This window comes from Trachemys scripta, chromosome 7 (assembly GCF_013100865.1).
Source record: "Trachemys scripta elegans isolate TJP31775 chromosome 7, CAS_Tse_1.0, whole genome shotgun sequence".
NCBI classification, from domain to species: domain Eukaryota; kingdom Metazoa; phylum Chordata; order Testudines; family Emydidae; genus Trachemys; species Trachemys scripta.
Genome location: NC_048304.1, coordinates 16,299,225 through 16,323,644, shown reverse-complemented (window position 1 = coordinate 16,323,644; position 24,420 = coordinate 16,299,225). Strand labels below are relative to the sequence as shown.

The 24,420-nt window shown below is 43.3% G+C and overlaps 1 protein-coding gene across 1 annotated transcript in view; it reads right to left on the bottom strand.

The window, feature by feature from the left end:
* GRM7 (glutamate metabotropic receptor 7) overlaps positions 1–20,614 on the bottom strand; it is a gene marked incomplete in the record, with an annotated part of 535,789 nt that extends 515,175 nt beyond the window's left edge. The window contains 1 exon segment of the mRNA XM_034776365.1: positions 19,970–20,614. Within this exon segment, the coding sequence (XP_034632256.1) occupies positions 19,970–20,548 (579 nt within the window).
* Positions 20,615–24,420: the final 3,806 nt, after the last annotated feature.

The window sequence follows — 24,420 nt, the reverse complement described above, 5'->3', positions numbered from 1 at the left end:
TTTGAGCACAGAACAGCAGCATGGTTGTGGTAACTAAGAAATAGTAAAGAAAAACAAATGTTTGAAGTTATGGCATCACCCAGCTGACATGTCACACCACACTCAAAAGCATGTACCTGGTATCTCTTATCAGGGCTGTCCCTAAAATGGTGTGGGCCTGCCTGCCATTTGCCTCCCTGCTAGTCTCCTTGCCACCCTCCTCCTCACCCCATTCCCGCTAGACCGCCTGCCGCTCACCTTCTCACCCATCCGCATCTCCAGTCTGATGAATAAGTTGGCATTATTCAAATATTGAAGAAATAATTAGAAAACACTTGGCATACGAATTGCAGAATGTGGTCTTGAAAAAAATGAGAAATCCAATACAGAGAGGACAAACCTACAAGGCACAAGTCCCCTCTCTGGCCACTGACCCAGGAGGCACTGACCATCTTGCAGCACAGGTCCCTAATGCTGTTTGAATAAGCAGTTGTGCTGAAACACTGACTGAAATTGCCATTATAATGCATCAGCTGAGTTGCCGGCTCTGTAGTCCATGCACAAGCAGGTGCAGGTACCTATAACACCACTTGTGATCAATGTTCCACTCCCTACTCAGGTGACTATGCCCCATCTTCATGCGTAATGATGCATGTTTTCCATAGCTAGTTTTCCAATATCATTTCATTTCCTTTTTCAAAATAACTTAGATCAGACACTTGAAGGAATATGGGCCTGATCAGTTGATTTCAGTGAGAATCAGAAGTCCTGCCATTCTCCCATTGACACCAGTTATATGTCAAGACCTAAGGACTTCAGGTGAATCCATCACTTTGCAGGAGACACAGCACCTTTCATGATCAGGCCCCTCGCTCAGCCAGGAGGAAATTCACTCCACCTGCATAAAACCTGTGTATTGATTCTCTCTCTATCCAGAAGGTGAAGTTCTCCCACACACAGGCAAGGGCTGACCACTGCTGCTACCCCAATTTGTAGGTTGGAATAGCAGCCATATCCCCCCCCCCCCATAGTGTGGCACTCCAGGGAAACCAATCGGTAAAAACAAGGCTTCGTGGGCCTCCACGTGGTCCTCCTTCCACATTAGCCTGCAGAGGTCATAACAAAAAGACTAGTTCTGTGGTAACCTGATTTGTGTTTCAGGTGGCTGGCTCCCATAACAGTCTCTCCACAGAGTTTAAATTGAACAGAGGGACCTATGCCAGTCTGCCACACTTTGGGCTAAGAAGCGAAATCCACCAAAGAAGCTTTTGCGGGCATTACGCATCACATAATTTTCATATTTGGGGCTTCATATTTATGCAGGCCCTCTATATAGTGGTGGGTTTCAACCTTACAGACTAACCATAAATCTTCAAGAACAGATGTGAATAGTGAATAGAATGTGAATAAAATAGTGGTTCTTGAACCACTTGGCACATGAGGTTTTAATATTGTAAACAGATTTGCTTTCATTTTTATTATTGCTGCCTTTTATTTCTAAAACCAAGTGGAACAAGAATAATCAAAAGAGTTGCAGATAATTTTATTATTCAATAAGAATGACTTCTCTTACCCTGGAATGACTTTTTTAATGTTGAGCATTAATGGCATGAAATAGAGAACACCTACATCACAATAGATGTTGCAGGAAGAATCTTGTGATAATGCTTGAGTGTCAAATTCTCTCCTTATATAAGCATATGCAGCTCCCATTAACCTGAGGACAAGCTGTGTGTGGCCAGAGAAGGGAAGGTTTGGCCCAATGAATCATTTTAAATAATCAAAATTTTTGACCATTGGCATAAAGGCCCAATTCTGATCCCACTGCAGTCAACAGCAAAACATACATTGACTTCAAATGACACCAGAAGCAGGATCAAAGAAAAAAAATGTACTGAGCAAACATCTTATGGTAAGTAACATTTAAAGGTTAGAACTAAACATGGGCAATGCTGTATAATGCATATGGTACGTAGATAACGTATCATAATAACTAGGTAAAAACTGGATGTGTTAAGTAAAATACCTCAATTCCAAACTTAATGACTTTTGAAGGCTTAGGTCTTCTGATTCTTTACTCATTAAAAAAAACTAAGTGAAAAGCCGTACTAGATTTAAGTTATATTAAATCCCTATGGTGACAATTGAAGCCATCTTTATCTGGCTTAGTGAGTCTTGATGTTGTTACTCAAGCAAACAGGAGGTTTGGGGCATTGGAACAATAGACCAGACAAGTGCTCCATTTAGTCTAGAATTTTCTCACTGACAGCAGCCAGTACCAGCTGCTTCCAGCAAAGATGCTGGAAAATCTGCACTAGGCAATTATGGAGTAATCTACCCATGAGGATTAGAAAGAAATGTCCCCTATCTTTAAGGCTTGTGTCCCCTAAAGCATTAGGATTTAGATCCATTATTTATTTTCACCTGGTAAGGAGTGCAGGGATAGTGCCCATATGTGGCTGCATTAGGAAACTGCTGCTGTAATAATTACATGTGGGGTTCCATATCCCTTCTTTCACCATTATTTCCAGACCCAAAACTTGCAAAATCGTAGTCACCGGTAATGTTGTCAGAGGCTGCTCTCAGCTGAGTTTCAGATTGTGGGTTGAGTTTTCAGAGCTAGCTGGAAAAGCCTTCCATTGACTTTTAAAATAGTATTTAGTGATGCGAAAGACAATAGAATCCCAACTTATTTAACAACAACATATGGACCCTGCAGTGCTAACAGTAGTAAAGACTATTTGAGTCTGATAAATAGGCACTCACCACTCACACGTGCTGCAAACATTGAGTGCTTAAGTACTGCTTTTTAAACAGGGCCAAATTTTGCTGTTAGCAATGCTAGTGGACTCCCTCTGATGAAATTAGCGGTGAATATAGATTTGTCACCATTACTGAGAGCAGAACTTGGACCACAGTGGCTTAGTAATTTTTCAGTTTGACTTCAGTTTAAGGTTTTTGATCAAATGGGCATTTATCGGCTGTCAGCTGGTGTTAAACCCACAGCTGAAAAGCCAGCATGTGTGAATCTATTAAAAAAACTCTTAAAACCTATTCTTTAAGATTTGGCCAAAAATGAGAGGACTCACTTTAAGCACTCTTATCCTACCAGTTCAAGAAAGCAGCATTCGTCTGGTGATACCTTTTAATACAGTGACTGAGAACTTCTCACATCAGCATTTTACAAACTTCTTCTCATTACTTTATAACCAGTGGCTATGTTTCAGTCATGAGGATCACTTCTATTTTATGGCTGCAATGCCATTTGTATATATTCTCTGTAGCAAAGTGCTCCCTTGCTCAAAACAGTGAGGTAATTTATACAGAGTAACAAATGAGTGTGATCACTGTAAATTTCTCCACATTTCCAAGCCGTTTGGCACCAGCTCCACCTTTTAATGGGTACCTGATGTCAATCTCAGCCTTCTCTCAATTTTTTGGCTCTTCTGAGGCCTGATATAACGTCTACACACACACACACACACACACACACACACACACACATCGCCATCTCAGGAATCAGTAAACCAATGAGCCAGCAGCTGACTTTTGAATTTAGGTACTGCACTGATAAGTATCTTCCCAATGGTCTTGACTTAAAATTAGAGTGAAGCTGTTTTTAGTCAGATTATAAAATATACCTTAGTTCATCAGAAATTTATTTTAATGGGGGAGGAGGGGAGAAATGAAATAATCATATAGTAGAACAGAACTAGAATACAACTCAAAACAGACTGATTTGTTTTACTCATCTTAAGTCTAAGAGACCAATCTGAACACATCAGAGGAACAATATTTTAAAGCTAGTGCTATGGCTCCTATGTGCAGTCATACTGACAGTTCTCAGGTGCAAATGAGGTGTCAAAGAACTCTCACGAATTGCACACTTCTCTCCAAAGGAACATCTGCACACATATTGGAGGTGTAATTTCCTGCTCGGGAAGACATAAGATCACTAGCTTTGATCTAGCTAGCACATTAGAAATAGAAGTGTAGCCACAGTTGGGATGGGTTAGCCACCCAAGTACCTACCCAGGTCACAGATGGGATTTTATTCACAGCAGTTAGCCCATCCCTTGACACACGCCACCATGGGTACACTTTTATTTTTAGTGAACTAGCTCAGTCAGAGGTAATGAACATATGTCTGCCCACGCTGGATATTACAGCTGCAATGCAGCCATACTCCAGGTCAGCATGAAATCAATGCTACAGAACAGTGATAGCATTACATGGCATCTTTCAGACCCAATGTAAAACTGAGGTTCTGACCATTTGTGAAAAAAGATCCAATGGTGCTTTTTATAGTATGTAAACTACTTCGAAATAAAAAAGTACTACATAAAAGCATAGATTTCTCTATATATAGCTATAGATTTGTATATAATGTTATGTATGTAACATGTATATGATATGCCCATACATATTTATCCCTGTGTAAGGGATGATGTGCAGCTGCACCGTCACAGGAGAAGTCCTGGAAGGAATTGTGATTCTGAAACACACCCGCCTTGCATCTTTGTACCCCCGGGGCAAGAGTAAGTTGACACTCCCTTCACAGAACACAAATTTACTTCTCACCTTGTGCTGGCCCAACTCGGCCAATTGGTATATTGGGAAAACAGAGCTATAGCCAACCTCCTGTCCATTCCATCCTTGTCGACATGCCAACGGGGGACTTACAGACTCTACTCTCCCCTCCACATTCAGAGAATTGGGGAGGGGTTCTTCCCAGCTCCCCAGCCTTATTTCTATGAGTGACCTTGTTAGTGCTATCCTTGAACTAGCCATTAAAACATGTCAACTTACCATGTTACTATATCATTTTATTTATTTCACTTCACTTGTTCTATATATTTTTCATTTATCATAGAAGTTTAGGGTTGTAAGAGAACTCAGGAGGTCATCATAGTCCAACCCCCTGCTCAAAGCAGGACCAACCCCAGCTAAATCATCCCAGCCAGGGCTATGTAAAGCCTGGCTTTAAAAACCTCTAAGGATGGAGATTCCACCACCTCCCTAGGTAACCCATTCTACTGCTTCACCACCCTCCTAATGAATTAGTTTTTCCTAATATCCAACCTAGACCTCCCCCACTGCAACTTGAGATCATTGCTTCTGATTTTGTCATCTGCCATTACTGAGAACAGCCTAGCTCCATCCTCTTTGGAATCCCCTTTCAGGTAGTTGAAGGCTGCTATCAAATCCCCGCTCACTCTTCTCTTCTTCATACTAAATAAGCCCAGTTCTCTCAGCCTCTCCTCGTAAGTCATGTGCCCCAGCCCCCTAATCATATTCGTTGCCCTCCGTTTGACTCTCTCCAAGTTGTCCATATCCTTTCTGTAGTGGGGGGGCCCAAAACTGGACGCAATATTCCAGATCTGGCCTCACCAGTGCCGAATAGAGGGGAATAATCACTTTGCTCGATCTGCTGGCAATGCTCCTACTAATGCAGCCCAATATGCCGTTAGCCTTCTTGGCAACAAGGGCACACTGCTGACTCTCATCCAACTTCTCATCCACTGCAATCCCCAGGTCCTTTTCTGCAGAACTGCTGCTTAGCCAGTCGGTCCCCAGCCTGTAGCAGTGCATGGAATTCTTCCGTCCTAAGTGCAGGACTCTGCACTTGTCCTTGTTGAACCTTATCCAATTTCTTTTGGCCCAATCCTCCAATTTGTCTACGTGACTCTGGACTCTAACCCTACCCTCCAGCGTATCTACCTCTCCCCACAGTTTAGTGTCATCCGCAAACTTGCTGAGGGTGCAATCCATCCCATCATCCAGATCATTAATGAAGATGTTGAACAAAACCGGCCTCAGAACCGACCTCTGGGGCACTCTCCTTGATACCAAATGCCAATTAGACATTGAGCCATTGATCACTACCAGTTGAGCCCCGATGACCTAGCCAGCTTTCTATCCACCTTATAGTCCATTCATCCAATCCATTCTTCTTTAACTTGCTGGCAATAATACTGCGGGAGACCGTATCAAAAACTTGGCTAAAGTCAAGGAATAACACGTCCACTGCTTTACTCTCATCCACAGAGACAGTTATCTCCTCATAGAGTGCAATTAGTCAGGAATTACTTGCCCTTGGTGAATCCAGGCTTTGTTCCTGGTCATTTTCCTCTCCTCTAAGTGCTTGAGAATTGATTCCTTAAGGACCTGCTCCATGACTTTTCCAGGGACTGAGGTGAGGCTGACTCGCCTGTAGGTCCCTGGATCCTCCTTCTTCCCTTTTTTAAAGATGGGCACTACATTAGCCTTTTTCCAGTCATCCGGGACCTCCCCCGGCCGCCATGAGTTTTCAAATATAATGGCCAATGGCTCTGCAATCACATCCGCCAACTGCTTTAGCACCCTCGGATGCAGTGCATCCAGCCCCATGGACTTGTGCTCGTCCAGCTTTTCTAAATAGTCCTGAACCACTTCTTTCTCCACAGAGGCTGGTCACCTCCTCCCCATACTGTGCTGCCCGGTGCAGCAGTCTGGGAGCTGATCTTGTTTGTGAAGACAGAGGCCAAAAAAGCATTGAGTACATTAGCTTTTTCCACATCCTCTGTCGCTAGGTTTCCTCCCCCATTCAGTAAGGGGACCACACTTTGCTTGCCCACCTTCTTGAAGAAACCCTTCTTGTTTCTCTTAACATCCCTTGCTAGCTGCAACTCTAAGTGTGATTTTGCCTTCCTGATTTCACTCCTGAATGCCTGAGCAATATTTTTATACTCCTCCCTGGTCATTTGTCCAGTCTTCCACTTCTTGTAATCTTCTTTTTTGTGTTTAAGATCAGCAAGGATTTCACTGTTAAACTAAGCTGGTCGCCTGCCATATTTACTATTCTTTCTACACATCGGGATGGTTTGTTCCTGCAACCTCAATGAAGATTCTTTAAAATACAGCCATCTCTCCTGGACTCCTTTCCCCTTCATGTTCACTTCAAAACTTCAGAAAACCAGAACTTGTCTCCCTCAGGGAACTGATGGGCAGGATCCCCTGGGAGACTAATATGAGGAAAAAAGGAGCCCAGGAGAACTGACTGTATTTTAAAGAATCCTTATTGAGGTTGCAGGAACAAAACATCCCAATGGATAGAAAGAATAGTAAATATGGCAGGCGATCAGCTTGGCTTAACAGTGAAATCCTTGGTGAGCTTGAAATTAAAAAGGAAGCTTACAAGAAGTGGAATATTGGACAAATGACCAGGAAGGAGTATAAAAATATTTCTCGAGCATGCAGGAGTGAAATCAGGAAGGCAAAATCACACTTGGCATTGCAGCTAGCAAGGGATGTTAAGAGTAACAAGAAAGGTTTCTTCCGGGTATGTTAGCAACAAGAAAGTGGTCAAGGAAAGTGTGGGCCCCTTACTGTATGGGGAAGGCAACCTAGTGACAGAGGATGTGGAAAAAGCTAATGTACTCAATGCTTTTTTGGCTTCAGTCTTCACGAACAAGGTCAGCTCCCAGACTACTGCACTGCGCAGCACAGTATGGGGAGGAGGTGACCAGCCCTCTATGGAGAAAGAAGTGGTTCAGGACTATTTAGAAAAGCTGGACATACATAAGTCCATTGGTCTAGATCTAATGCATCCCAGGGTGCTGAGGGAGTTGGCTGATGTGATTGCAGAGCCATTGGCCATTATCTTTGAAAACTTCTGGTGATCGGGGGAGGTTCCGGACAATTGGGAAAAGGCAAATAAAGTATCCATCTTTAAAAAAGGGAAGAAGGAGAATCCAGTGAACTACAGACTGGGCAGCCTCACCTCAGTCCCTGGAAAAATCATGGAGCAGGTGCTCAAGGAATCCATGTTGAAGCAGTGGAGGAGAGGAATGTGATCAGGAACAGTCAACATGAATTGGGCAAGTCATGTCTGACCAATCAGATTGCTTTCTATGATGAGATTACTAGATTAGAAAGCCTGCCTGCAAAGATGCTCTTCCCTCTCTTCATTAGGTGGATCCCATCTCTTCCTAGCAATCCTTCTTCCTGGAACAACATCCCATGGTCAAAGAATCCAAATCCCTCTCCTGCATAACCATGCATTTACTTCCACAGTTCAATGGTCTTTTTCTGGTCCTGGGCCTTTTCCTTCAACAGGGAGGATGGACGAGAATACGACTTGCACCTCAAATTTCTTTATACTTCTTCCCAGAGCCATGTAGTCTGCAGTGACCCGTTCAAGGTAATTCTTGGCAGTATCATTGGTGCCCACATGGAGAAGTAGGAAGGGGTATCAGTCTGAGGGCTTGATCAGTCTTGGCAGACACTCCGTCACATCCTGAATTGTAGCTCCAGGCAAGCAGCACACTTCGAGTTTCCTGTCTCAATGCCAGATGGAGGACTCTGTCCCCTTTAGAAGGGAGTCCCCGACCACCACCACCCGTCTCCTCCTCTTGGGAGTGGTGGTCGTGGAACCCCCATCCCTAGGACAGTGCATCCCATGCCTTCCAGTCAACGGGGTCTCCTTATCCTTTCCCTCAGATGACTCTTCCAAACCATTCTCCACCATAGTACCTGTGCAGAGAGCCTGAAAATGGTTTCTTACCTCTGTCTGCCTTGGGGATACATGGTTTCTCCTCTTTCTTCTTATGGAGGTTACATGCTGCCAATTTTCTTCCCCGTCCTGCACTGTCCTCTCTGATTCTTCAGCATGCTTTGCCTGCAGTACCAAATGCTGACTTCTATCCATAAAACCTTCATTTTCTTTTATGCCACACAATGTCGATACTTGGGTCTCTAGTCCTTTAACTTTCTCTTCCAATATGGAGGCCAGCTTGCACTTCATACAGACTAATTCGCTTCTATCCTCTGGGAGAAAGACAAACATGGCACATCCTGTGCAGGTCACAACAGCCGATCGCTCACTATCCATATTATCTTCCTTCTAAGAGCCTCTTCAAATGTTGCATTTTCTGCTCACAGAAGCCCGAAAGGCAAAAACCTGTGGAAATTCCCCCCAGGCGAACTCCCTCTGTTTGCCTGTTCTCTGTTGGCCACTCACTCAGTTCGCAACTGACTGATTTTTTTATAAGGCTGCTGGCTCGAATTTTCTTCAATTTGTTTAAGAAAAACAAAAACAAAAAAACAACACTAGCCACTAGTATGCACTGTTGCTCCCAGGATATGAGAAATAAGTTGGATGAGGCCTTGAAACAACCCTCTAACCTCTGTAACTTCTCATGAGCGCATCAGAAAACTCTCCACATACCAAGACCACCAACTCAAAGAGGCACCAGACCCCACCAAAACAGATGCCAAACCTGTAGAGATATCTCTACTGCTATGATGATCAACACCCCCCACCCCAACACACATTTTGTAATCTATGAGTTCTACACATGCCTATCACAACCATATTACCTGAGAGCGAACTCTTCTCACAAAGCAATCAATCTATATCCGACATCTCAGTCCTCAAAGGAAACTTGCATAACTTGAGTCTGGGAGCTTAGATTCATAACTCTGCTAAAATGGCAAATTCATGGACTGAATAAAGAAACTGGATTTACGGCTTGTTACAGCGATCTATAAACCATTGACCACTGCATCTTCTTCATTCCCTCCGGCCCCGCCCCAACAGGAGCAGGAGGTAACAGGCCACTTCACTTTGAACAATTCCCTGAAATGTGTGTTAACTACTTATGCCAAACAATCCGTTCCACGTTGCATTTAGCTATGACACTGAGTACATTTCCCAGACCTCAAGAAGGGCTCTCTGTAAGCTTGAAAGCTGGTCTCTCACCAACTTCTGTTGGCAAAATAAAATAGATTGCCCATCTTGTCTTTATAGCCACAAGGATGCATTTTCCAACAGCTTAAGTGTAGCTAGATATAAACAGAAATACCTTTCTAACTCCCAAAACAATCTTCCCACCCACTCACTCTACCCTTGGAGAAAACTTAGCCCTTGCTGTGTGCCCTAAATGGTAAGAGATTTTATCTGCCAGAGCAAGCAGGGGAATGAGTTTCAGAACCAAGTGTCTCCTGCTAAAGCCACAGCTCCCTTCCCATTTAAATCAGAAACCGGTTAGTTCAAGTGCCTCAGATGATCACAAGACAAGGAGAAAGGCAATCTTTAACTCAGAGCATTACAAGAGCATCCTTTTTTTTTTTTTTTTTGCATAATTAAGTATTCATTTTAAAATACTCTGAAGACTTTTGCTTGTAAAGCCCCTTCATCCAGAAAGTCACTAAATACTCCCTTTGCAACACATGCCTTAATATAATATGCTAATTCTTGTCTTAGTGACCTGAAAATGACACAGCAAAAGTATCAATAGTGAAAATATAAGCTAAGCTATGTTAGAGAAGAGTGTGGTAGCACTGCTGCTGCAGTTAGAGTCTATTTAAAAATTTAACATTAAACATCAAGATATCAAATGAAGTGCTTACCCTCTGAAGAATTGAGATATGGCTCCAAAAAGCTATGACCTCTCTACTGTTCTTTAATAGCCTAGTTTTAGGAAGCAAATTCCTCCCAGTCCAACACACATACCAAGGATGCGCACACACTAGCTAGTGTCAGATCACAGTACACATGTGCATTGGTGTCTGTCAGGTTCTGTAATTATAAAGCATAACACTCATGAGCCTTGGACATCACAACCTCACACAAGTGCTAACACGCTCAATAGTCCCTGAGTTACAAAATAAAATAGGTCATGGAAGCCCAGCCTCAGCGAACTTCAGCTGTGCAAAGCCATCTGTGCAAAGATTCTGCATTACTTCACTGAGACTCAGAACTGTAGTAAAAATTAAAGGCCTGTCTGTGAGCAGAAGGGGTTTCAGAGAAGAGGAACTTCTAACCCAAGCCTGTTATTTTTGAAATCACAGTTTGTATGAATCTTATTCCAGCACCAGTTCAGCCACAAAGTCACCTTTTCTCCCTATCTCTTTCAGAACAAAAGACCTTCCTGCTAGTAGCTGCAAGATGTGAGCACAGTTGTGTGGATGAAAAGAATGGCATTTTAATAGAGAGAGTTGCTCCACACAACTAAGATTTATGGGAGAGCTTCTGTGCTGGGTCTCTAAGATGCCCAACAGGTGACATGGAACCCAGAGCAAGGAGAGACTAAGTCACGTTTGCACCTTCCACATGCTAAACTGCTCCAGGGGCTGGCCCCAGTCATAATTTAGATATCACTGAAGAGCTAAGTTACAGCAGCTTTCTCAGGCTCCTCAGGACCTCCACAGCACTGGTTGTGAGTGTCCTTGACACTTTCCTCCCCGCCTCCTAGTCCCCTGTGCCAGGACTTGCAAGGAGGTCTTCAGAGGACAGTCTATATGGCTGCCTTTCATAGCTCCTGCACTGGTGGATCCTTGCTCTGCTGGAACCAGGACTTTCAGAGCCCCTTTATGCTGTTCCACCCCCTTTACCTGGCATGGAGGGGCCAGAGTTTTGAGTGAAGTGTGTTCACAATTCCGCATAAGGCTCTGATCCTGAAAAGACTTACTCACCTGCTTAACACTATGCAAATGAGTAGTCTCACAGAACTGAATGGGACTAACTCATGCTTAAAGTCAAGCAGGATTAGGGCCTATGTGATGCTACGTCTTTCCCACTCCCCTGTTACACTGGTGAAAATCCAGAGTAACTGTTGTCTTCAGTGGAATCAGTCCAAATTTACACTGATGTAACTGAGAGCAGAATCTGTCATTATGAAACAAGTATGATTCTCCTCACAAAATTCTACTTTTCTCAGAATGCCCACCCTTTGCCCTATTACTCTGAATTTATTGGATACCTTGCTATTCAAATTGCTCTAATTACATGCTTCAGATCTTCCAATATTATGATCAAATTCATCATATTCCTATCCCTGGGACACTCTATATTGTCACTGGTTGAGATTAATTTGCATATACTATAAATAGAAATAGTGGCATCTGATATGATTCAATGTATTGTGTCAGAAGGTTTTAATGCCTTCAGGCAAAACTGATATCCTAGGATAAAATATGAAATGTGTTATGTAGTTTTATACTGTTGGCATTGTGGGGCTCAAAATGTGAATATTCTTTATGAAAATTAATGTTTTAAAATGGCTCCTGTCTACATGTCATTTCAAATTGGTCACTTTACTAATGTATTCTTTGAAGTGAAGAAATTGCACAATTTTGTTTGCTGAATATATATTTTCACTGTAGGAAACTTCTAATTCCCACATCTCCATCAACAATGGATGCCCTGAGTCTGCCAATGATGTCAGTCGTAATCAACTGCTTGACCTTGTCTCCTGCAAGCACCATCATCTTTCTTCCATTCCACCCCTTATGCATGCAAGGTCCCCCCTGAAAAAAATCCTCTAAGGCCACTACCATATCTTCCCCCAAATCCCTTCTTAAGACTTGTTTGTACCATGAAGTCTACAGACAGCTGTCAGCTGACAACCGCTATGCTGGTGGCTAGCTGAAACTACTGACATTCTTCTTTGACTCCATTAACAACAAAATAAGCTTTAGCTCCAAAATATTGCACACAGCTAGTCTATGAAAAAATATGTTCATGTTACTCTGACCCTAAACTCTGTCCCATCTGTTAATTTCATACACCAGTAACTTGGTATCTAAGATTGCCAACTCTTTGGGGGCAAGGATTTTCTTTTACTCTATGTCTGTAAAGCACCTAGCAAAATGGAGTAAACAGTAATAGAGTAAAATATGTTTATTACCTCACCTTGTTAAAATTATTTAGGTAGAACAGTAAAAAACAAGGAAAAGCACTTAAGATGGTAAACATAGCTTGTTGAAAAATGAGACAAGCATTTGGTGAAAAATGGCAAGACATTGAATTTGTTTCCATTTCACAAGCTTTAAAACTACAATATTTTCATGGTTTTGTCAAAAAAACTTTTTTAAAGTAGTTTTGAAATTATTCAATTTTCTCATTTACAAAAATGTCTGGAATGACTTCTGATCGGATTCCAAAAAAATCTTGATTAAAAATAGGCTAGGTACTTTCCAGTCAGAGGATGACTCAGTCATGCCCTGCAGAATGCATAATCCAGTAGATTCATTCAGATTAGTAATTTGGTATATTATTTGTATTGTTAACTCCAATCCAATCAGATGGGACTCTGCATGCATGCAGGGCTCCCTGTGTTCAGATCTGATTTCAGGACCAAAGTCTGTGGACCATTATCATGTTTTCCCCTCTGGAAACGATGAGAAAGGCAAAGATATGAAGGAAAACTCAGTTTCAATTTGTGACATTCTAAATACTTCAGCAATAGGTGGAAGGGGCTTTGTGAAAGCACATTAACCAGGCACTATACAATCTAACTGAAAACGAACATTAGAATCATCTTTCCAAACCACACACATGCTCCAATATCTGAGGGGAAATTGTCTGGAAGATTAGCATGTTCTTCAAAGGGCCAATCCCTTCCACTTAATCCCCAGAACTCCTAAAGGAGCCATTATACCACGCTTTTCCCACCTGTTCAGGAGGGGGCAGCAAACATACAATAGGAACTCCCTGACTGGGCCATCATTACACCGCACAGGCCAAGAGCTCATAATGAACAGAGTGGTTCTTCCACCCAAAAGCTGCAGAGCCTCCAACCATACCTCGTTCATGCAGAGCCACTGCCAGTTTTCCAAGGAGTAAGTTGCGTTTAGATTTCTCTCTTCCATTTTTGATGGATCTCTCTGAACTTACCATCCACAATTCTGAAACCAGTAATAATACCACGAAGCAGTAGTTAGACGAAGGAGAAAGAGCAGAAGAGGGACAGACACTGTGGAAGTTGCCACAGGCCTGATCCAAACTCCTTTGGAAAGACTTCCATTGACTTTAAGAGGCTTGGATTTAGGCACTGTGTGACAAGTTATGCTGATGCTTAATACTTTTACTTCAAAAAGAAAAAGAAAAAACTAATAAGTTAAAGTACCCTTCCTGCCGTACCCACTCTCACCTTAGTGTTCCAGTTGAGATGCATTCCTAATCCTGTTATAGCTTTCCTTTCCCACAATCCTGTTAAGGCTTTCTTTTGTCCGTGTATATATCCAAATGGTAAGCATTACAACATTGGTCTCTCTTACAGAGCACTGAAGTGTTTACAGAAATGGAATATAGTCAAAAGCATATTCAAAAGGGACTTAGGGGCACAAGTCTCACTGATTTTCAAAAAGATTGTGCTCCTAAATCCCGTAGTGATTTTGAAAGTCTCCCCCTTTTAGATGAACATTTCCAAAAGAATTAACATTGGTAAGGAAAGACAATATTTAGATAAAGATAACTGTCTATTGACCAGGAATTATACTTGCTGAAGACAGAAGCTAAGGCAATAATTTAGTTCAAAATTTTAAGTACTGTATGTTTGTGGATTCTAAGGGAAGTTAGTTTTACAATGTGCTTTAAAGAAAGTGTTGATTTCCCCATGCTACATAATTTCATTCACTAAATATGTAAAATGGATAAAGTATTTAGTAATTTTTTCAACCTAGTTACTGATTTTCATGGACACTACATTCATAATAAAATAAATTATATTACCTTGTACCATTAGGGCTAATAGCAGTGTTGTAATGCAACATTAGCAATGTAAATAAAAACACTGTTTTGAAATCCATGATGCATTTCAAAACCGCTTTCCAAACATCCTCTTATTTTTAAACTGGAAGTTTAGTTTACAATTGCCATAATCTTTATTGGCATTTCCTAACAGAATTTTAGTCCAAAATCAATATGACATATTGAACATATGCACTTACATTTACATTCCCTGCATCAGGTATACCCATTCAATTATTGTCCAAAGTTTACTAAATTCTTTATATTATATTAATGTTTACTGTCCCTACCAAAGAGAAGGGACCCATTGTGCCAGGGACAGTCACACAGTAAGAGACAGTACCTACTCCAAAAAACGTACAATATAAAAAGCCATTATAAAATACTTCCTTTCTTTCTGTGTCTTCATTGGACAGAGGAAATCCAAAGTGCAGAGACTAACATCTTCAAAAGTGCCTAAGCGATTTAGGAGCCAGTATCCCATTTTCAAAAAGTGATTTAGACACTTAGGCTCTTAAGACATATTGACTTTGAATGAATCTTAGACTTCTCTAAGTCACTTTTGAAAATGGGACTTCATCACTTTTGAACATTTTGCCCTAACCCAAGGTCATCCAGGAAGTCTGTGGCAAACCAGCAAATTAACCCAGATCTCCTAAATTCCAGTCCAGTGCCTTAACAACAAATCCATCCTCCTTTAATGGCTACGTTTGTGTGAGAGCAACTGATGGCATCTCTCAAAACTTCACTCGGAATTTGGCATGAGAAATCATAGAAGGATGTGGTCTTATGGGACATATACTGCCTTTATTCCCTGTGCCTGACTGCGATCCTCTCAATGCATGATTCAAAGGGAGTGTAGTGACCCAATTTTGACTAGTGCATCCCTCTCTCTGCCCCTGCGAGCGCTTCCCTTCATCAGAATGAACATATTAGCCCAATATGTTCATACTCTGGATTTGAGCTGCTTTTAGACTTCTGGGGGATCTATGCTTGGATCTGGAATAAGAACACAGCTCATAGTATTCTAAACATAAGATATCCAGATCATTCATACTATGGTTCTAATGATGGTGTAAATCAGTGATAGATGAACTGTTGTCTACACATGAAAGTTAATGCAGGATAAGGTATGGTGAATTTAAGTAGATTAACTATTCATTAACTGCATGTGTGGATGCTCTTATTCTGGAATAAAAAATGCCTTTTTCCAAGTTAGTTAACTCCATGATGCTAACATGGATTAAATCAGGAACAGCTTTTCCAGAACAACTCGTCAGGTAAACAAGCTCGTAGAATGGTACTTATTAATTACATAAGGAAAATGAGCAAGTTAATTGTCCAATGTATATACCCACATTATTTTTCACCAGATAGCATCCTCCACCACAGTAACTGCAAGGGTGAATTAAAAGTGAGAAGCATTCAAACACTGTTTACCCATGCTGATGGACCTGATGCTATCATTTGTGATGTTCCCAAACCTCTAGAGCTGATGCCACGCACAGTACAGAAAACTGAATCCTAAACCTTTATTCACCTCATTCCATGTATAATCTCCTCCCAGGAGGGGGGAAACACACACACACACACACACAATGTAGCTCACTGGAATCATTAGTGATATGCACCAAGTTGTGCATAGGCTGCATGAATATGGTTCTAATATAAAGAGTGAAATGCAAGATCCTCTACTCTCCCCTAAGACACAGAGGGAAATGGAAACATTAATGAGTGATATTTTCTTTGCACTAGCCTCAACAGATGGAAAGAAAGAGCTGATCTGCATGATGGTGAGGAAAAGCCTGTTTGTGCCTACTGCATAAAATAAATGTTCAAAAACCGTTCATCCATGTTAAAAATATAACCCCTGTAATGTTGCCAAGGTCGGAGAAACCTACGGTGATCTGTGGAGTACGTGCTGCCTGCACATGCTAAAAGCTGCTTGGGGAATATATACAAGTTTCCCCCAAGATAAACTTTCTCCCCACCCAATGCTAGTTGGCATATTTAAGCTATTTTCCTTCTCCCAACCCCCTTTTTAGATATACATCTTCCATTCTATCCTCTCTACATGAGATCTTCTGAAATGCAACAAATATTGAGAGAGAGAGAGAGAAAATAGATAAGGAAAGCAGAACCACGCTGTAAAATTTGTAGTCAGTACAATTACATAATAATATTTAGAATTTCTTGTTTTCAGCATGCTATAATTCAAGGATAGCTTTAATCGTGTTATTCTGGACATGTCTAAATATTTGTAATATGTATGAGTAAGTTAGATGTTATTGTATGCATTCAAATTCAGTTACATAACAATGCCGGAGATCTTACAGACATGGGTTCACTACATAGAAGGAGCACAGTGCCAAGATTTGCTTTGGAATGATATGTAAAGTAGGCTGGTTGATTTAAATACAGTTGCTTGTGAGAGCCTAAAGCAAATACTGTTTGACTAGGACCTCAGCATTTTCTAATGTGCATCCTCCACATGAAGTGTTTCACATTTGTAGTTCGAATATAGCATGAGATCATTTATTTTTCACTGAGTCCCTGTTATAATTCGGTAAAACGCCTTGAATGCATTAACCCCCCCACTATATCTAATTGCATCTCTCTCTCACACACACACGGGTTATTTGTATTTCTGCCAGTTGTGTGATCGACCAGTTTCGCCCAGGTCTGATGTTACTATTAAGGGCCGTTCTATTGTTGCATCTACAGCTTTAATGCTGTCCTGTATTTAAGAAGTGGTACAACATTGGATTTTATATTTGAGCTGGGGGTGGTGGTGGCTGGAGGAGAATCTCAGCTAAAAATTGCTCCTTGATCTTCTTCCAGGGGTGGCAAAAAGAAAATGATCCAACTCTCAATTCATGGAGGGGAGAAGGAGGGGCAAGGACACCAATGATCAGTTGCTCAGTTTGTGTCTTGTAGGTGAAGACTGCCCCTGACACGGGCAGGCAGATGGTAAGAAAGGAGCCCCCGTGAGTTCTTGAAACAGAAAAGTGAATTTTCCATGACAGCCCTAGAAGTTCCCCTGTTTGTAGCCGGAAAAAAACAAACAAACAAACAAACTTGCCTGTTGCAAAAAACAACGTGAGGAGGATTCGGCTTGGGGCGCGAGAAACCCTGGTACCAGTAATGATGTATCTGGCGGGGGGGGGGGGGGGGGGTCACTGTCACTCCATGGGCGCTCATGGGCTGGCAGCACTCCCCGCTTCCCCGCTGGAATCCCGAGGCATCTGTCACGGAAGAGCTGCGACCTCCCCCTACACAACGCCCATTGCGGGATGCACCGGCAACATCGAGACGCGCCAGCGGGCGAAACCCGAGCCAGCCGCTGGAACTTGTTGAAGGCAGAGGAAGGCGCCTTCCTCGCTTCGCTTTTATTCCCTTTCGCGGAGGGGGATGGAAACCATTCTGAACCACGGAGCGATCAGCACCGGGTTGGAGGCAAGCTACACTTTCCCTCAGCCCCGGGCGCCCCCTTTCCCTCTGCCTGGCTGGGCACAGCCTTTGAGCGAGGTGGGCACTTGCCAGGCTGTCTGCATTACACTCCCTTCCACCACATTTCCACCACACACACAATCTCTCTCTCTGCCATCCCCACCCTCTTTCTAGGCCGATACCGATACTCCTACTATGCGATCTCTCGGAGGGCTGAACCTGGAAAACGTACGGGCGAAGGAAGATGTGGAAAAGACATATAAGTGTCGTGTGTGTGTGTAAAAAACAATGCGAGGTGCCTCAGTGAGCCAACTTGCATGCTACAAGTTGATGCATCTATTCTACCTGCAGCCCTGGCCCCTCGCTTTCAGCGCGGCGAGAGCCCCCCTAACCCCCACCCCGAGGTTTGGCTCCTCCGCCCTGGGCGAACAGTGGCAATTTGCAAATTAGACTAAAAAGGATAGTGTGCTGCACTTGGCATTTTGGCTCCACCCTCCCTGACTACCTCTGGTTTGCGCTTTTCTCCCTGCCGCTCACAGTGCCATGAACGCTCCCAGCTCATGATAGCCTCCCCGACCCTTTTACATTCAGAGAGAAGGGGATCATGCAGCCTCCTGTCCAAAAGCAGCTCCTAATGATGGAGATGCTCCATGGGCCAGATCCCTTCCCAAACTCTTCGGCAGAGGCTGTGCTTTAGGTTAATGAAATCACTTGCTGTCTTCCCCCTCGCCAGCCCCATACACACTTCGCCGCAGAGATGGGGTGATTTCAAAGAGGCAGGAGAAAAGCAATTGCCTGGATATGAGTCTAGAAGGAAAAACTTGGGAGAGAGACTTGCCTCTTTGAATCCTTAAATACAGCAGCGCATGGACCCATGCAGGGGGATTTCAGTACAGGGACTCACATAACGGGGACATATATATGAATGAAGCGGGGAGGAGAGGAAACAGAAGCACTGCAGCAATACACACACCCCAATCCTTTAATCCGTCTTCTCAACTCATCCTTTAGCACTTGAGGGAGGAATTAAAGCCTGAAGCAATCCAGCAGCCGCTGTCCCTACAGCCTCCCAGCTACGTGTCTGGGCAGGGTTTTAAAGAGTCCGAGGTTGAAATAGACTAAGGGTTTCAGGTGCTAGGGCTGGGTTTTTCGGGGGTAGGTTACTGCAATTTATTTCCCCCCCCCCCGAGGGGTTACTGCATTTCCTCCCATATTTGAATCTCGCTTAGAACGAGATGATTTCCGAGCTGGAGTTCTGGTTTATCTACTGCCAGCTGGGAGGAGAAAAATGTCATTTAAAGTAGATCAAACTATGGCTTATCATTTAGATGGATGAAGATGTCTAAACACAGATCGATTTCTGCAGCTGTAAAATGGAAATTAAAAGGCAGGTGAAATAATGAAAAAAAAAACAAATAAAAAATACATACTCTCTCTCTCTCTCTCTCTCTCATATATACACACACATTTGGTTGCAGCGATGTGCACTCTAATCCCAGTGTAACTAATACTAAACTAATCGAGGGGGCTGTTCGGCGGAACCTGCGGTACACAAATGTGTCCTCATCAAAAACCTTTAATATTTCATGTTTGAAACCATTTGTGCTCGCGCCCCTGTTGCCTTTTACAAGCGTGTTTGCCGAGCCATATTTCACTCTAATGCAAACCCATTTAAATCACAGCCTTGTTTTTTCCACAGATTGCTTCTTGTAAATGGGGCGATAAATCCAGAAAGTGTCATGCACGGTGGAATAGAGAGGGGTGGGTGGGGCGTTGTTAAAAGAGAGAGGTGGGGGGTAGAAGGGGAACAATTCTTAGGGGAATTACATGAAAAACACCTAAATGAAAATGGAGAGAGTAAAAATTGCATCGCAACTCTGCGAGCCCTTGCTATCCCTGTGCAAGCGGGGAAACCTCAGTAGAGTAGACACGACGAAGGGAGCAATAAATCCATCCGTTTCAATGACAAAGCCCAAATAAGCCCCCCGCCCCTTCCAAACAACCTGATGACTCTGGAACCCCTACCTGGAAAAGCCTTAAGATGTTCGCTACCATAATGGACACTGAACTTCCAGATGCCCCAATCACTCCAACTACTTTCTCTGGCTTGACAAAGACCGGTGGTTCCCCATTGGTGCACCTCACGTCGGAGGTGTCCTTCTGGATCAGCGCCTGGACAAAAGTGAGCGACTGCTCCAATGCATAGGTGTCCCTGGAACAAGTGTCCAAGATCCGAGCCCCGAGCGTCACGTTGGGCAGCAGGTCCGGGTCGCTGTTGATCTGGTCCAGCGCGTACAGCATCGCCTCGAGCCGGTGGATGCCGTTTTCTTTCTTGATGTCCCCGCAAGGCACTCCGGTGGGTCCCTTGGCGTGGACGGGAAAGAGCCCCCCCAGGGTGATGTCCCCCTCTATCCGGATGGAGTGGGGGGCGTACATCTCCTGTCCGTGAGCCACCGCAGAGAGGAGAAACTCCAGCAGGCAGCACGGCAACTTGATCAAAGTCAGGAGATGGAAGAGTCTCCCCAGCCGGATCATGGTGCTGCCGCTGCTCGGGCGATGGCCAGATGTCCTGGCGTGGCCAGCGGGGCACCCTTGCGCCTTCATGGGAAGAGGAGGGGAAATTCCCTTCGGGTGTGTGGGGTGGGGAGGGGATGGGCTGGGCTGGGGAGGTCCGGCTCCTGCCGTCTGCCTTCTCCGCTGCGATCTCCAGCGGCACAGCACTGGGGAAAGGTAAGGGTTTGCTATCGCTTTAAATGGTCGCTCGGCTGCTCTCCTCCTCCCACTCTCCCCACCTCCTGCTCTCACCCTCCCCATCCTGGCTCTCCCGTTCTCTCCCGGCGCGTCATTACGCAGAGATGCGGGCTGAGGTAACTGGAGGCAGGCAGGCAGCGAAGGAGGGATGGGGGGCTCCCGAGGCTGGGCTAGGTCTCGCTCAGCGCCTACCGCAGCCTCTCCCCCGTGCTCTTAGTTTAATTCCCTCGCGCCGCCAGCTGGGAAGCGTGCAGCCAGTTCACTGCCCTCTCGGGATCTTCAGCTTGGAGGGGGAGGAAAGGAAGACAGCTAGCTCTACTCTGCTGGATCTTCATAATTTTTGGCCCGAAATAGTACCATGAAAATAGAGAACAAGTCCAGCCACTTCTACGTCAAAAGAAAAAAAACAATCCCGACCCTGATGCATCTAGTCACAAACACTCTGAATCTGGCACTCGGAACTGCCCAATTATGGCCCTCAACCCCCAAATTCTGATGCCTAACTAGAGAGCACCTCTAGCAGCTGCGAGTACATTAAAAATAGCCAGATCTCACCACAAAACCCCCGATCGGGCACCTGATCCTGGCACAGATTCCAGTCTCTCTGCTCCCAGTGTGGCACCAAAAAAAAAAAAAAAAAAAAAAAAAAAAAGTGCTGATTCCAAAAACCTGGATTTGATAGTTGAATCCTGCCAGTTTCTGGCAGCAACCATCCCAGTTCTACTGTCTAAATGGTAACTAAGTGTAGCTGCTTCTACTGCACACAGAATCTTGACCTTGATGCATCCTGGCATAACAGCACCACAAAAACCTGTTTCTGGTACCTGGATCCAAGTAGCAAGTTTTGGCCTTAAAGAGAATACAAGTATAGCAGCTTCAACTTCACTAGGAGAAACATCAGAACCCTGATGTATCTCAGCCCAACAGCACGGCAACGGTGGGGGGGGGGGGAGTGGAACGACGACCCACAGCAACACAACATACACCTGGTACCTGGTTCCTACCAATATTTGGTCCCAATACTTCAAATTTTGCTGTCCAAAGAGCAAAAATATAGTCACTCCTATTGCACCAAAACATCTGGCAGGTAGGGTTTTGGTTTTTCAAGTAACCTCGAAATTGAAGTGCAGCTGCTCCAATTTCACATCAGAAATCCAGAGCCTGATGCATCCCTGCTCCACACCCCCCCCCCCAACAAAAACAACAACAACACCCTTCCTCCCCCATATCCAGCACCTGGAGCCTATCATTTAGGTGCCCATCCCTTAAATTGTCAAAATAGACAGACATGTCGCCATTCCTCCTAAACCAGACAAATCCATGCTCTGACACATTCCCAGTGCAAGATCAACTCAAAATATATTTATGGCACCTGGGTCTTGCCAGATCGAGAACATTTTTTGCCATAAAACTCTACAGTCTATTGCATAATTAAAATACAAGTATAGCTGCTTCTAGTCCACTACAATAACCTGGTCCAGATACATCCTGGTACAGGAGCACTTGACAAATCCAGATATGGGTGCAGATACAGCAGGGTTGTGTCCATTTCCCCCCCCCCTTAGATCCCCCAACTTTTACCTTTATTTAGCCAGCAGATAAATCATATCCAATACACTGCCTTTCACTGAAGCCACAGCAACCCATATCTGACATCCCTCTCATCCCTTAGACATTGCCAAATTTCATTCCATAAAATTGAAATATTTCAGTAAAACTGGTCTAGCAGATGTGGATGATCATATTAAATGTGGTTTTAGCCAAACTCTTGATTGATATTTTCAAAGCAGTCTAGGGGATTCAGACATGTCTTTCATAAATTTTAAATGGAAGATCGGTTTCTACACCCCTAGATGCCTTTGGGGAGGGGGGAGGGGAAGTCAGTGCACGGAATACAAGGATTAGATGAACTGGGGTCTATATCTGAGACTAATTCTGAGATTAGATTTCTGAAATTGAGAGGATTTGGATGCTGAATACATGCACTAATTTGGAACATGGTCTGCATTTTTGGGTGCACTAGTAACTGCTACATTTTTACTCTATTTAAACAGTAGCATTTAGCAAAAATTGATGAATTCAGATGCTAGATATATGTGTAGTTGATGCTGTTGAGGGGCCAGAATTTCCAGTAAAGATATATTGCTCTCTTCATGTAGCGAAATTTGGAAAACAGGGTCAGAAAGGGTAGGACCCAGCAGGATTGAGGTGGATTTTTGGGGCTAAAATTTGGGAGGATCCAGATTCTGGGACAAATATAATCTCTCGTGATTTCACTTTATCTGGTTACGATTTAAAAAAAAAAAAAAAAAACCCACACACACCTAGACCCTCTGACTCAAAAAATTATACAGTGACTAAAATGTTCAATATTCATCAGCTGTATGTCAGCTACTCCCAGATTTACAATATTTAAAAGTTTGATTTGTTATTAAAGCAAAGTCAGCCCCCTCAGACAAAAATGTTAACTCACTGACCATGGGGCGGTTCATGTGTGGGATTTTTTTCCCTCTTCTCTTTCTGTTTGTATGTAGTTTAACTATTGCTCATCATCATGTTGACACAATTGGGACAAGGTGTCAGCTTAAGTAGAGGAAGCAGGGGAGCCTGGGATGGTGGCATAAACAGTTATCCAGATCTGGTAAGAGATGAGGCCAAAAGTGTCAGTGGGAATTTCACATCTCTACAGGCAACTTGACTGTTTTGACATGTGCCCACCTCCCAAACAAATTGCAACCCACCTAGTGCCCGTTCATCATCCCTCACTCATATAGCCTAACCTATTAGTCAGTTCAGTTGTTTCTCGATCAAATGCCTACCTTGTTCACCTTTACACTATTACACATACACACAGGTTGTTAACATCAACTGCTACCCTCTTATGCCCTCATACCTATTCCCACACAGAGTGGGGCTACTCTAATGATGATAGCTAGTGTTTTCCCTAAAGTACAAGCAATTGGAATCAATTGACTATGTGAGAATCTCAGCTTTCATTTTTAAAGAGAAAAAGTAAATTTCTAGCCCTTGAAGTGGTGGAGAAAATCTTGAAAACATGACTGAGCCCTATCCTAAATACTCAAAAAAAAAACCAGAGAGCAAAAACATTTTTCAGTCTTAATTTAAAACAATAATGATTTTTTAATACTTGCAGTTGGAAAATCTGCAGCTACAGTCACCATACCTACCCTCACACAGATACAGTAAGACCATCTGCTGCCTACCTTATGCTCCTTTTCCCCACAACCTGTCACCTCAGAAAATAGTCTACGTAACCTTACATGAAATGCCCTGATACCCAGTCATAGGAACATAGGAGTTGCCAGACTGGATCAGACCCAATGTCCATCTGGTCCAGTATTCTGTCTCCAACAGTGGTCAGCATCAGATGCTTCAGAAGGAGGTGCAAGAACTGCACATCTGGCAGATGTGGGATAAGCAGTCCCCACGATAACCTAGTTAGAGATTTGCTTCACAGTTAAACCAGAGATTTAATATCCTTACCACAAATTGTTATATTAATAACTGGATATTCCTGAGATCCATGTAAATGTCCAGTTCCTTTTTGAATCTTAAGTCCTTCCCTCAATGACTTCCTATGGCAAGGAATTCCACAGTTATTACATGTGATGTGGGTATTTATCACTTTTGAATTTCCCCATCTTTAATTTTTAACCCTTTAGTCATTTATCTAGCTCATCCTTTTCCTGTGTTATTCCCATTGA